Below are 14,606 nucleotides of genomic sequence, written 5' to 3'. Positions count from 1 at the left end.
TTTTCAATTTCTAAACTTTTATTTAGTACCTTATATGAAGCTCAGTATGCCCCAAATTTATTAATTCCATGAATGGGCTTAAAAATTCAGTTATATTGAAGCATTCTCAGCATCCAAATGACTGAAAACTGTGAAAGACACTGTTTGGAATGTCTGTTTGAACTCATCTTTGTTATTAATCATTTTCCTAACGGGGGAAAAGCCATCATGCATCTGCAAATTGATTGGACTGTTCCACAGCCAATTAGCCAAAGATCCCTCCACAGTATTGCAACCTTCAGTTTATGTGATTTCCACTGATTTTACCTATAAATGATGCCACATTTAAAGGACACCAATGGCACATATGTTAGCCAATTTGACAGGTTGCATAGAAAATCCTAATTCTTTCTCCCTCTGCATTAGCATTACCCGTGAAAGTAGACTCAGTTTGAGGACTTCTGTCCTGGGGGAAAAAGGTGATATCTTCACAAATGCAGTGCTGTGGACAGGTAAGAATTGCCTCCACTGAGAGGTAAGAACAGCCTCAGCACGTGCCAAAGTAGAAATAAAAACATGGGATAACTAAAAATTCACACTGCCACCCTCGTGTACTTGCATGAAGGTAATCAACTTGCATGACTGGAAATGAAAGAGGGAGGAAATGGATTTTCTTTCCGCATGAAAAACAACTGGGAAGTTTTAAAGTCTTCTTAGGAATTCAGATCCCATGCAAGTATGGACTAGATAGGTTAGGCATGAATAGAATAACTGTGTATCAGTCCTTTTTAAGGAAATGTGAATGTTTTGAAAAGAAATATGAATGTTTAGAAGGCACAGAATATCAACACTAGATTGGTTTATTCCATTTATTCCCATTCTGTCTTTCTTTTTTCTTCCTCTGCTGGTGGTGGTTGAGGCACAACTATAAGCAAATTCTGCAGACCGTCCTATGGGGAACTTGGTATATTGAATTCATTAGAAGCAAAGAAGAAAGGCCTTCTCAAGTATATCCAGAAACACAGCTTAAATCCCTTGAAATCTTTTTCAGATTGTGGTACAGCATTCAGAAAGTTGTAATCTGAAAATCAGAGGGATTGTTGCAGTTTCATAAATATTAGAATTCTGGGAGTTTAGCATGACCTGTAGAGTATCAGAAATCCTTCTGGCTCCAGCTAATGGTTATGTTATTCCCATGAGAGAGGGAAGAGCTCCAGCATAAGGAAGAAAATTTTGTTGAGTGAATCCCAGGATGGCAACATATGTCAAGTTAGTATTCTCAAAATTCAGCAAATTACTCTAGAGAATTTGGGGATTTTGTTGTTTGGGTTTTTTTCCCCATTCCTCAAATATATCACTCAAAATACTACAAAGATGTGGTCATTTGAGATGTAATGACATTAGAGATGCTGCTGTGTAGCCGTGATGTCTAACAGGTCCAACTGCCTTATGGTATGAAATGTGGATTTTTTTTCCTTCCATTTTGGCAGAATTCTATTGTTCCTTTGTCTCTCTATTACAATTCCTGTTGCAGGATTTCTCTTTGGTAACATATGATCATTATATTATTATTTTTTCCCTAAAAATATAGTACAGCTTTGTTTGATTGTGAACAAGGAGGCCAGATTATTTTGATGGTCATCAGTCTCAATAATTGCTAATTAATGCAGCTGAAATACATGACTGTATCTCTTACTCATAATTACCTAAACTATACAAATTATCAAGGTTGTTTGTTTCTGTGTCAGAGAACATTCTGAAAGGAAATCTTTTCCACAGGAAAATAGAATGACAGGTAAAATAAATGAAGTGTGTCTGCTTAGGAACAAGTGTTTTATGCATAATTATTTCATGCCTTGCAAATTAACTACATCATATGTGCCTGGGAATTACAGAAAACTGAAGTAATGTACCTAGGGCATATTGGAATTTACTATGTAATTATATTTCTTGTTGCATTTTGTATTTTTCTAACAGCTTGCAATGTGAGAATCCAGCAAAGTGATGCCAGTGCTGGTATTCTCTGTTACTGCTTTTGGCATATGTGTATTTCCCAGAAGTCAAATAAATATTCTGTTTATTTATCATTTTTCTAGTATCTCTGTAGGTATGCAAACTATGGGTAGGATAATGATTAAGCAATGTAGGTTAAAATCCCCAGGAAGAGGCCAGAAGGGTTTGTTTGGCTTCTAACAAAGTGAAAATGTTAAAAGAGTTTCTAAGAAGGTTCCAAAAGAGCAGTGTTCTACTTTTTTTGTGTTAAAGTGCTAATTAAATGTGATAGAACATTTTGTATTTTACTTTATGGAGCTTTATTTGAACTACTGTGGTGGAGCTGCTTGCCACTTGGTACCTTTCAGTAGCTGCCTTCTGTCCAAGCTCCGTGGGCTGCTTTGCTTCATCAGCCAGCCTTGGTTTTCTGCCATGAGCAAGACCCTGCTCCACTCACTCACAATGCCAGGATATCATGAAATGCTATAATTGCCCCTGGTTTCTCCACTGTTGCTGTTGTTTCCATCACCCTTTTAAGCAAAACGTACCTAAGACAGAAAATGGAAACAAATCAGTTCTGCCATCCATTACAGCTATCAGTTTCATTAAGAGAAACTGGTATATTTTTAAACAGATGAGGATATAGAAACAGGAATACAATTTAAAAATAAGATTCTAAAATGTCTCTGTGTAAGTGCTTACTTTGTCTAAGCCATAGCAGTAAAATTTGGTTTGCCTGTCATCTGCACAGACAGGAAACATACAAATATTCAGGTTTGAAAATGATGGAAGAGATAATTGTTTTTAGACTCAGCATTTAAAAAAATGCTTCTGACAAACAGCTTTCCTGCAAAGGAGTGTTATGTTGGTGCTCTTTGCAGCATTTATGGCAAAGGCTGGGTGAATATTTCCATTACAAAACTTTCTTACGGTTCTTTCAATAAAAATCCACTCCTTAATGAAACATGGAAGACCTGATCTCATCTCTTGACCAGTGGTTGTTTTTACCAGCTTTCCACAAAATTGACTGAGCTGAGGTTTTTATATTTTACAAAGGTTGAAAAAGGTGTGGAGGGGAAGAGGTGAGGAAGAGGAGCAGTAAGAATGCAGTTGATGGAAACAGTTTGTATTTCAATTGTAGGATCAAAATGATGTGCTGTTGGCATCTGTAGGCCAGTTGTGCCGTAGTGGAATTCATTACTGTTCTTCTCAGGGCATGAAATTCTACACATTGTCCCATCTGTAGGAAAATATTTCAACAGATACATAAAATCTTTATCACAAGGCAGTAACAACTGAAAATTATAACAAAGTAAAATATGGTGTAAAATGCTAAAGTGGATTTTTTTTAACATAATTTCAGATTACAGGGAGGGGAAAAAAAATTGCCACTTCCAAATTATGCAGCACTGAGATACTTTGAGATACTTTTTGGTTTTGGTCTGTTTGTTTGGGTTTTTTTTTCCATTTTTTTTTTTTGCTGCTGCCGAATAATATAAACAGGTGTGGTGGTGATCAAACCGTTAGGAAAAACTTGCATTTTTAAATTTTTTTTTTTAATTTTTGGGAAGGTCAGTAATATGAAATAAGCAACAATTCTTATGTCTGCTCGTTTGCATCTGACTAGAATTGACAAGCTGAGAAAGGAATTCTGAGTCCCCATCTGCTTGGTCAAACATAGCAGCAGCTCCACTGTTGAGAGGAATTTTGGCTGCTAAAGCCACAATGATCAGCTTTGCTGCTGTTTGGGATTGGTAGATGCTTTCTTTATGTGTTTTTTTGTTTTCCTGAGCTGATTTTTCTCAGCTGCTCTGTCAGCTTTGCATTTTGTGGCTTCTGGTTTGCTTGCTTTTTGCCTTTAAGGTTGCTCCTCTTTTCATCATTATATAGACTTGATATTATAAAATAAATAATTGTGGGATTTTTTTCTTGTTCTGGCTGGCCATATGACATCTCAGTTCTGTTTGGGATGTGTGCATTACACACAACCTCAGTCCCTTTGAAGTGCCTTGAAAAAGTTCATGGCATGCCTTTATGTTAGGCATGGTTAAGCCGCCACCTTTCAGTCCTCAGACCCTGCAGAAGAAGCAGCTGAGCTTTAGCTGGCCTACCCTGAAATAATCAGCAAATTCAGCTCAAATTTTCTTGTGGGAACAAACTTAAATGGCAGCCTTAGTAGAATACAAATTCAGGTGATGCTTTTGCTGAATCGTCGCTGTATCTTATTTTGGTGTAACTCTACCTGGATCAACTTGGATGGCAATTCGGCAGGAACATCTAGGTTTAGTAGAAAAAGAACCACAGTCAAACTCTTTTTTTTTTTTTAATCATTAGAAGAGGTAAACTAGACAAATCTGAGAGTCTTTTGAGACTTTAGAAAGAGGTGAGAGAGAGCAGCATTAGGGACTTGAACACCTTTGTTCTTCTCACAAATACAGGTGCAACTGTCTTGATAAATACCATAGTCCCATTTTGCTTTTGACTTTCAGAGGTTTGCTGTAAAAATAGACTCACTGAAGTTTCACACACTATCAGGCCAGACATTTCAATCTAGAGGTATACAGCTAAACTTCCTGAGTTACAGAGGCTTTCCTATTCTTTGCTTAGGAGAATTACAGCATTTGCTCACTTATGATATTGGTATTTCTATGCTGTGGAAAGGCTTGGGTAATATATGTAGATTCCTGAAGCAACTTTGCTGCTGAAAAATAGAATGTTTGGGAATGTTTTGACAGTTTTTCAATAGAAAATGGAGGTTAATCTGAGTATAGGCTATAAAATACTTTAAATTTTAAATCATTAACTAAAGTGACCTTTTGAATTTAAGTGAACCTACATTCTCCTTCTCCCTCATTGCTTCCATGCAAACAGAAGAGATCATATTTTTATTCGTAATCAAAAATGGAAAGCCACTATATTCAATTACCTCAGCTTGTTAAATGTACTACATATGCATGTATAAGTGAAACTTCCAGTCTACTGGTAAAAATAAATATTATTTACAGAATTTTAGAAATCTGATAGTCCAGTTCAATATTAGTAGTAATGAACATGGGAAAAATCTGTAGACAAACTATACAGGGCTAGATACAGGATTTTGAACATGTGTAAATACGTACAAGCAGGCTGGTTTTGGAAAGGATTTATTTTAGGCACTGAACAAGGCTGTGAGGGGACAGAAATCAAAGTAGTTGTTGGGATTTTTAGAGGAAGGCTGGAGTTAACTCAAGTCCTGTAGTTTATATATGTTTAAAATCACTCAATACACCCTTCAAAATCTTGCTCAACTCTTCCACTTTATTCCACAGAGAAGACAAACTGCTCTGCAAAGACAACTGTGTCCACACCCCTGTGTTCTAGGGCCTGGTTTCTCTAGGAACCTTCATGGAGCCTCTTGTACAACACCCCACGCTTTGTTCACATGCTGCATCCAACAGTAATGTCAATTTTTTTGTTGTTGTTTTTCAGCTCTGAGGGACAACAGAATCGAGCTGGTGCGAGCGTCGTGGCACGAGCTGAGCATCAGCGTCAGCGACGTGTCCCTGTCGGACGAAGGGCAGTACACCTGCTCCTTGTTCACCATGCCTGTCAAAACTTCCAAGGCTTTCCTCACCGTCCTCGGTAAGCACACGCCGAGCCGAGCACAAAGAAGCAAGTGTTAAACTCCTCAGGCTCTGGCAAATTATGATAAGAATGAACTTTTCTAAGGCTTGGCAGAAGATAAATGTAAACGTCTGTTCTGGTTTCCCCTGATGTTTATTGTTTCATATTGCTGGGCTGAAAAATAACGTGGCTCTTACTGTTTGCAGCGTGGCAGGATAATGAGTTAGGGAGCACACAAACACCACGGAACGAGTGCTCCATAAAATGGACATAACCTCTACATCCCGAGCACCACCAGTGCACAGAAGGTGCATGTGTTCATCTCCTGACAATCTATTGGATAGGGCAAAGGGGAGAAAATCAGAAAGCATGAAATCAAAACGGGCTTTAGAGCTTTATCATTTTTCCATAGCTGTGCATTTTTTTGGTTCATTCTCCTTTCTCTTTTTTTGTTTTTTTTGTCTATAAAGTGCAAATTTTCACTGGGTTTGCCACTTCTTTTATGCTTTATCCTCTAAGTGCTCTGCTGTTTTCCCCAAAGGTTATAGATACACATAGAAAAGCAATAGATTTCAAGAGATGCCCAGGAAATAAAGTTTCTGCTTGAAGCTTTATATGATTCTATGAATGTCAGTAGCCCAATCAGCCAAAATTGCTATAGTTCACTAAAACACACCTGCGAACCTAAGAGGCTATATGATTTTAGAGATTGATTTTTATTCTTTTTTCCTTTTTTTCTGTCCCTGAACATGACTCTCTCTCTCTTTTTGTTTTATTTTTATATGTGGATGGGCAGACAGTTGAATTTAATAGAACTAATGTAAGATATTCTCTGTGGCAGTAATATTCACATTAATACAGCCAGGGAATTGGTTTTGTGCTTAGGATATGAAATACATCTCCCTTTCAGTCCCTGTGAGACTATTTTACAGAAATCTTCACAACTTTGCCATTAAGGACAAAAAGTACCCACTCAAAGCAAAATATTCTGGAATAGCAACTGCCTGTGCCTAATCTTCCTTCTGTAGAGAGGCATTTCATGGTCTAAACAATTGAGGAGTGCATCAGTTTGACCTTTTAAATGGCAGAAAGACATAGAAAAGTGTTACAAAGACAAGAAAACCCCCAAAATATCTAGCCAATATTTATTAATAAAAGGAGCTTGATCCTTGACAGTCCTTTAAACTTTACCTTCATTTTAGGGGAGGGTTTCGTGAAGTTTTCTCAACATCATTTACTTACCTTCCAAGAGAGAAAGCTGCACAGTTTAGGATTCCTGCCTTTTTTCATTTTGTATTTGTAATTTCCTATTTCAAAGGAGCATTCTAAACTCTTAAAACATTTTCTGCCAGAGAAGGGGATCTTTGCCACTCAAGTGTATTGCATCTTTTAATCAGATAAACTATCCTTTTATGTACTAATAATCTCTTTATTGACTGCTGTGCTTTCAATTAGAAAATTTAAGTGGCAAGATATTGTAGTAGACTCCATTTTGTGTCCTGAAAGAGAGGACTAGGTTTATTAAAGAGATATACTATGCAATAGGTGATGCTGCTTTGCTTTTATGTACATAATCTGTCATTTTGTAAAAGAGATGTAGAAAAACTGAGTTTATAAATACAGGGCACAGGATCAATTATTGTGACCGAGCCCTTTATCTTGCCACAAATGTGAATGCACCAAAGCAGTGTAGCTGCAAGATATAACTGACATTTTTGGAGAATTTTAAATGACTGTCATCAGTATTACTTTAAAATAACTTATTCTTGTGTCTTCATAAGTTAAATGGATTTATGCATGCATGCAGTGATCAAAACTTTCCCAATTTTCTTTGTGTTTTCTCTTTTGTTCTTTTTATTTTTTGGGGGTTTGTTTGTTGGGTTTTTTTTGTTTTGCTTTTATCTCTTCCATGGTTTATTAAAAATCAGCCATTTCCATATTAAATATTATGTGTATGGTTTGTCCAAACCATATGATCAGCTCTGAAGAACTTGTATACAGCAGAGGATCCTCCACAGTCGGTGGAGCTGTTCTTATACCTCTTGGTATTTTGGTTTTGTTTCTCTGAAGATAAGTGACTCCAGTATTTATTTTTACCCTCCCTTTTCCCTGTTTTTTCTTTATTAAAATGTTCATTATTTAAGTGTAAATATCTGTTCTCAACTTAGGTCAGCTCAGCTTTTTGTTGCCAGTTTAATGTTTAATTTTCACAGCTGCGTTTCTAATGTGCTTTGTCATCCTGCTTGCTGTGCTGAGCAGTTTAAATATTGTAACAAGTCAGACTAGACCTGCATGCAGAATATACAGAGATAAGGTATTTATTAAAATGCAATCTGTTTCTCTAGAAAATTAGGTCATTCCTGCATTCTTTATTTATTTAGAATCAACTACCAATCAGATTGATGGATAATTTACAACAGGAAAAAGGTTTAACTGACAAGGCACGAGGAATTAATTATCTGTTTCCAGAATTTAGAGCATGTGAAGAAGTGAACTTTAAGTTGGTCGTGCATTTGTGGCAGCAGCTGATGCTATCAGAGACATTTTGCTTGTTTGCTTGTTAGGTGTTCCTGAGAAGCCACAAATTACTGGATTTACCTCACCAGTTATGGAGGGAGAGAGGATGCAGCTCACTTGCAAGACATCTGGTAGCAAGCCAGCAGCTGATATCAGATGGTTCAAGAATGACAAAGAAGTTAAAGGTATTTAAAAGGATTTTGGTGTCATTTGATCCAATTTTCAAAACTATCCATTCTGTAGAATTGTGTTTTTTTTTAATCTGAGTTTGTAAAGTTGCTCCCATTGGTCATGAAATGAGTAGGGGATAGTGCATAGATGAAGAATTGATTGTAATTTACTGTAGTGGTCATATAACCATCTTTTTATTGTTTTTTCAAGTAGTAAAAACTGGTGTTTTGGATTGCTCAGAACTCTATGCAGCATAATAAACTCAACTGTGAGGCTTTGTAGAGAAATGTTTTCTGGATTATTATGAGAGTCAGATCACTCATCTCTGATATTTCCCCTTTTCATTTCTCTTATTCAATTCCAGCATGGGGTATGTCTGATTTAGTTAATTCCCAGATTTAGGTTACACTCCCCTAAAAAACGTGACCAGGTGAGGCAGAACCACCTGGAGCAGACAGGAGAATGCCCTTCCCATAGGGGAGCTATGGAGCCTGCTCTGGTGAGGGAGGGCCAGGATGTAGCCAATGAGGGAATCTCCAGCTGAGGCAAGGATGCTGACAGTCTGCAGTGAGGAGGAGGAGAAAATGGACTTTAAAAGGGATCAGGAAAACATCACTGTTTTCCTGATCCCTGGGGGGATCCCTGGGGCTGGGGGAATTGGACAAAGTCTGCTGTAACTGAAAAGCCATTGAGTGACTAAAACCAAGCTGACAGCAAGGCTTTGCCTTCAAGGATGCAGCGAGCTAGGAATGAGCTGCATACAAAAAGCTGTTTATTTCCTTCCCATCTTCTCTTTCACTTGGTATGTTCTTTGCTTAGAGCTCAGTTTTCTACTGCATATTCTTAAAAATGATGGAATAGTTTTAAATCCTCTTTGGTGAATGAGTGAGTGAAGAGAGATTCCTAATGCAGAAGGCTGTCACAGCTCCAAGCCAGTTGAAGTGCCCACTATAAAGTAGATGGATAAAAAGGATAAGGTATTGGTATTTATTCATGTCATCTTTGTTCATTCTGCAATAAGACCACATGAATAAATTATTCAAAATCCACTTTTTCTGTGCAGCTTTAAAAAACAAAAACAAACAAACAAACACCCTTCATTTATCTAATTTGTCTAATATTTTGGATTTCATTAGCTCAATAAACTGCCTCAAGCAAAGTTACAGAGTTAATTACAGAACCATTTATCTTCCTTTCCTATTCTCTTCCAAGTTCAATGTGCAAAAGCAGAGCTCTGGTATAAAAGTGGTGAATAAAGGAGATTGTAGATGATTGCCTAAAGAATCCTGTTCATTCTAGAGGTGTTCTTATATTTCTAATGAAAATGAGAATAGTATTAAAAGGAACAAGCATTTTAGACTGGAATAATTTGAAATGTGTAACAAAGATAGAAAATGAGTAAACAGAGAATAATTCTTTTCAGTACTGGGAAATTTGAGGAAATTGATGAAAGAAATAGAACATCTAACCAAAGCAAGTAAAAAGAAGAATTAAACAGCACAGCTAAGACACATGACATAGCATAGATTGTGTCCTCCAGAAAAGATGGCATGATGAATATACATATTAAAGGCATGTTAAGATTGGAAATAACTCCAAGCCATGTCAATACTATAAAATAAACACTGATACAGTTGGCCCAACAGCAAGGCCATATTGAAAATATGTTATTTAAAAATACAGTATTTGATATTTGAAAATATGTTATTTTAAAAATTATGCTTTAAAATCTGATGTAATACCTTTGCCTTTCCTTCAGCTGACAAGTAATTTAAGCCAGCAAGCAATTTGTTGATTTGACTGTTTAACTATTTGACTCATTATTTTTTTTAAGTGTTCCTAAAAGGATTAAAAAGCAACCAAAAACACACAAAACCAGAACAGGATGGGGAAGAAAGGAATATAAAAGGAGTATGAAAAAGAACAGTAAAGGGGAAGAAAACCCTGACAACCAGAAATAGGAGGAAAGTACTGAGCACATTCATTTCAGTTCAGTTTTCTAGGTCTTCTGAAGAGCACATTGCCATTTCTCAAAGGTTAGAAATAAAATAACCTAACCAGTCTGCAGTGGCATCAGCAGAAGTTACATTAGCTTTGTGCAGTGTAAAAGGTGAAATGATAAATCTGAGAAAATAGATATGAAATGATATGCTAATGCAGCTGACATTAAAGGTTAGGAGTTCGTCTGTCTAGCACCAGTAAATCCAATTGTGTTCCACTGTATTATACATGCTGCAAACGAATATAAATGATGCACTGAGATCAGAGTTGCACCAAAGGGGAAAAAGCCACTCTAAAATTGTAGCTCCATTGCTATGACTCAAAAAAGGAATCATCATCTGATAAGGGAACAGAGTTTGATAAAGTAAGTGTTAGTAATGAGGGAGACTCAATGTGAAGCACTGGGTGCCACACCTTTTAGTTTACTGTACTGTCACTCATATAGGCACCAATTTAACAAAGGGATCTGCAGTTTAGCATTCTGGTGACATTTCTGGAAGGTTATTAAGAACAAAAATACCAGAGAAGCTAAATGCTAATTTTTCATTTTGAAATTACCTATCTTTTCCAACAAAATCTGTTACATGCTCTTTCAACAAAATTATATAAAGAATTTTTTTTTCAGTTTCAGTAATATTTTAAATGGATTTCCTTTTTTTTTTCTTTTCCTAGGTAGACTAGAATTTAAAACTAAATAAGTTCATTTTGTTGCAACTATTGTTGCAAGGTTAAGATAATTTGAGTAAATTTCTTTAATTTATACACAAAGATTTCAGAGAGGCACTGATCATTGTCTTGAGAACCCTCTAAAGCAAAGACAATTTTTTAATTTTTTGATAATAAGGCCATTTCATGTCAGAACTTGAGTTTAAATGTAAACAATAATTCTATCTGCCATGTAAAACCAGAAAACCTGTCTTTTTAAAAGATGAGTATTTCTATGTGTTATAGGTATGCGCTTTTATAAATAGCAATGAGCAATGGATGATGGACATTCCATCATTTCCATTTATTATTTTCCCTATCAAACATCTACACTTATGAGATATAACCCTGTATTAGTTGATACAGCCATATCAACATTGGTATGTGCACCTGTCTGAAAGTCATGGAAGTGAGCCTGAAGCTGATCCCCAGGTTTCATTTGGCCCAACATCTCTTCCAAGGTTAAATCAAGTGGCTAAAGGTCTTCTCCAACTCAGGTTTGAAAAGTCTCCCAGGCAGAGATTCCATAGCAACATTTCTGTCTGGGCTAGATTTTTCAGCATTCTAAAGCCCTCTTGTTTAGTGTTTTCATTATTTGTAGGTATTTAATGATACATAATCCAGATTTATCTAGGTGTAACTTGTGTTTGTTGCCCATCAGCTTTTGTTGTACACCTCTGAGGGCGTTCTGGCTTTTTGTCTCTATGGCCATAATTTATGTACTTTAAAGGAACAGTTCAATCTGGTGTTAGTCTTCTCTTCCTCAGGTTAGATAATAGCAACTTTCTTAAGATGTCCTTGTGCAGCTCCACCAACCACAGTGTTTTTCAACAGGTTTGTAGTACATTTTTTCTTCAGAAAGCCCAAAACTGGGCCTGGCACTCTCAGTGTAGCCATGCACGTGCCAAAGAGAGAAAGATCACTTCCCCTGACTTTCTGGCTGTATTTTTACTCGTGCATGGCAGTGGGTTTTAGCTTTCAGCCCTGCAAGGGCACTCTGTTCACTAATGTTCAACATGTCCTAACACCCCTAGGTCCTCCTTTACAAAGCTGTATCCCTGCAGCCTCTTCCCTTACAGTGCTTCCCACACAAAATGCTTGTGTACTGGATTTCTTTTCAACTTTTTCTTCAAGGGAATATTTTGGAGAGAAAGGAGCAGCAAGAAAACAAATGAGACAGTAGGCTACAACTGGCATATTTAAAAATTCTGTGAAATACTCTGAGTAATGGTGTGTTCACAGTACCCAGTCTCCACCATTCTTACATCCAGTTGGGTTTGCACTCAGTTGGAACATATTACAATCCCACCTTCATTTGCCATGAAGAAACATCTAAGAAAATACAGCTGGTAAGGGGGGACAAGCTAAAAAATTCTGTTGCTGAGGATTCTAACAGTTTGTAGAATCTTATCACTGCCCTTTTTGCAGAGGAAGTTAATTCTGAGTTGAACACTTTCACACAATAAATAACTACAGAGGGACTTCTCAACATCAGTTTAGGAAATTACCTGCTTTTGTTTTTCTAAAGGATTAAAAATCCACAATTTTTCTATAAAATTGAAGTTGTTGATGTTTTCAGGAGCCTTCTGTCCACCACCTAAAGTCAGTAAGCAAAGGGATGTGCACATTACTTATAAGCAGAATGTTACCTATATAGGTGCCTATTATTAAATATGGAAACTTAACTCTGGGAACAATATTACATGTGTTTGCTTTAAATATTAGTGAATACATTTGTTGTTTGATTATAATAACTTTGCTTTAGCTCTGGTCAATATGTCTCTTACCTACTAATCCCTAAATATTAATAGTGACCATGGCAGAAATGGAAATCTTTTAAAGCTTAGCAGCAAACAGGCAGAAAAATTCTGGTATGCAAGAAATAATTATTTTTTAGGGAGGAATGTATAACTACACAGTGTCCTTGTCTGTCTGGAGACAATGATAAAGACCACCTCTCTGAAGTCAGAGGTATTTTTAATCTAAAACTATGTAGCTTAAGCCATTGAAGATTTGCTTTCTAAAATTGATATTTCATGGAAATTTTATTTAGGTCATTCAGTTCTCTAATGGGATTTAGTATAATTTGTAAAACTGAACCCTCTCACTTTTTTTAGGACACAGAGGACATATGAAATCTCAGTGTAATTTAATATATATGTTTAAGTATTTATAGATGTCTTTTCAAGCTTTCACTGCAATAAATCAATATAACAAGCTTACCATTTTTTTCTGAAATAAACTAAAATCAATAAGTATCACAAGTAGTTGGGAACCAAGTGAAACAATTCTAAAGTATGTGTAAGATCTCATGTTCCAGTTAATACATTCAGACATTTTAACTCAAATGCTCTCTCTTTTGGATCTTCATTTCTGATCTAGCATGCATTTTTTACAACAAAATGCTCTGAATGTGAATTTTAACCTTGAGCTGAGATGATGCTTCCTAAGCGTAGCTGAAAACTCCCTCCACTGCAATGTCTGTGCTGAAAACTAAGATTTTTAACTGGATCTGCAAGTATCATGTATCAAGTCAATTTAGAATGGTATAAAGCAGTGAGTAGAAGTTCTATGCAGTAATCTTATTTCTGGTCTTCTTGGGACTCATTTATATATTCCAGTAAATACTATGGCATGCTCTGTTTACAGTTGTTTGCTACCATTGATGACTATACCTGGCTTTATCAGTAAATTAGCATAATTCTAACCAAACAACAGAATAAGCAATGAATAAAGTAAGCACAGGATAAATCTGACTGTGTGCAAGTGGCTTCAGTAATATCCATATATTGCATTACTGTGAGAGGCTATAAGGATGAACTTGGGAAATTTAATGTTCAGTGGCACTGTGGATATGTAAGGTGATGAGGGTGGGACAAGATCACAATCATTTTCTGAAGACCTACAGAGGACATTTATATCTAATATGAACCTAAACATTCAAGAGGTAATAATGAATGGAATTTCTGTTTGAATGCTGTATCAGGGAACCAGTTTTAAAATTTTCTTTTGCAATATGTATCTCCTATTCTGACAATGAGAGCAAATTGAGGAATAACTGCAGTCTAATTACTTTTATATTAAAGAGACCAACAATGAAAGATGGGGTTTTTTTTCCAGCAACTGTGATAGAAAATTTAGCTGTCTAATGCTGGACTACTTTTTTCCAAAAAATATTGTAAAGATCACTGTTTATTCTTTCTTTCAGATGTTAAATATGTAAAAGAAGAAGATTCAGCTCGTAAAACATTCACAGTCAGCAGCACGCTGGATTTCCTAGCAGACCGCAGTGATGATGGTGCAGTTGTAAGTTGCAGAGTAGATCATGAGTCCCTAAACTCTACACCTCAGATAGCAATGCAGGTTCTAGAAATACACTGTAAGTAATACACATTATACATGCTTGCTTTTATAGTTTTGTTTTGTTTCAGTGTCTGTTGCAGCAAAATTCTCTGGTATTGTGCAGACAGATAACACCTTTCTTTTAGCTGAATTCTGCGGTTTGTATTTGGTTGGTGGGGTGTGTTATTTTGTTTTATTTTTACAGGAGGGACTCAAAAGAGTTTAATGAAAGCTTAACATTGAGAGCACTGTGGGACTGAGTTCTTGGTTTTATTCAAGAAGTAGAGGAAAGAAAA

At 36.3% G+C, this 14,606-nt stretch overlaps 1 protein-coding gene across 3 annotated transcripts in view; it reads left to right on the top strand.

Annotated features, from left to right (window-relative positions):
• Positions 1-14,606, top strand: part of CADM2 (cell adhesion molecule 2) — a 571,412-nt gene that overhangs the window by 449,271 nt on the left and 107,535 nt on the right. For all 3 annotated transcript variants that reach the window (XM_074532615.1, XM_074532612.1, XM_074532619.1), the window contains 3 exons: positions 5,440-5,592; positions 8,139-8,276; positions 14,177-14,347. In XM_074532615.1, the coding sequence (XP_074388716.1) occupies positions 5,440-5,592; positions 8,139-8,276; positions 14,177-14,347 (462 nt within the window). The remainder of the gene's footprint in view (positions 1-5,439; positions 5,593-8,138; positions 8,277-14,176; positions 14,348-14,606) is intronic.

The sequence above is a fragment of the Zonotrichia albicollis genome, chromosome 2 (assembly GCF_047830755.1).
Source record: "Zonotrichia albicollis isolate bZonAlb1 chromosome 2, bZonAlb1.hap1, whole genome shotgun sequence".
Classification (NCBI taxonomy): Eukaryota; Metazoa; Chordata; class Aves; order Passeriformes; family Passerellidae; genus Zonotrichia; species Zonotrichia albicollis.
Note: the sequence above shows the minus strand (reverse complement) of the source record. Positions and strands in the feature narration are given on the sequence as shown.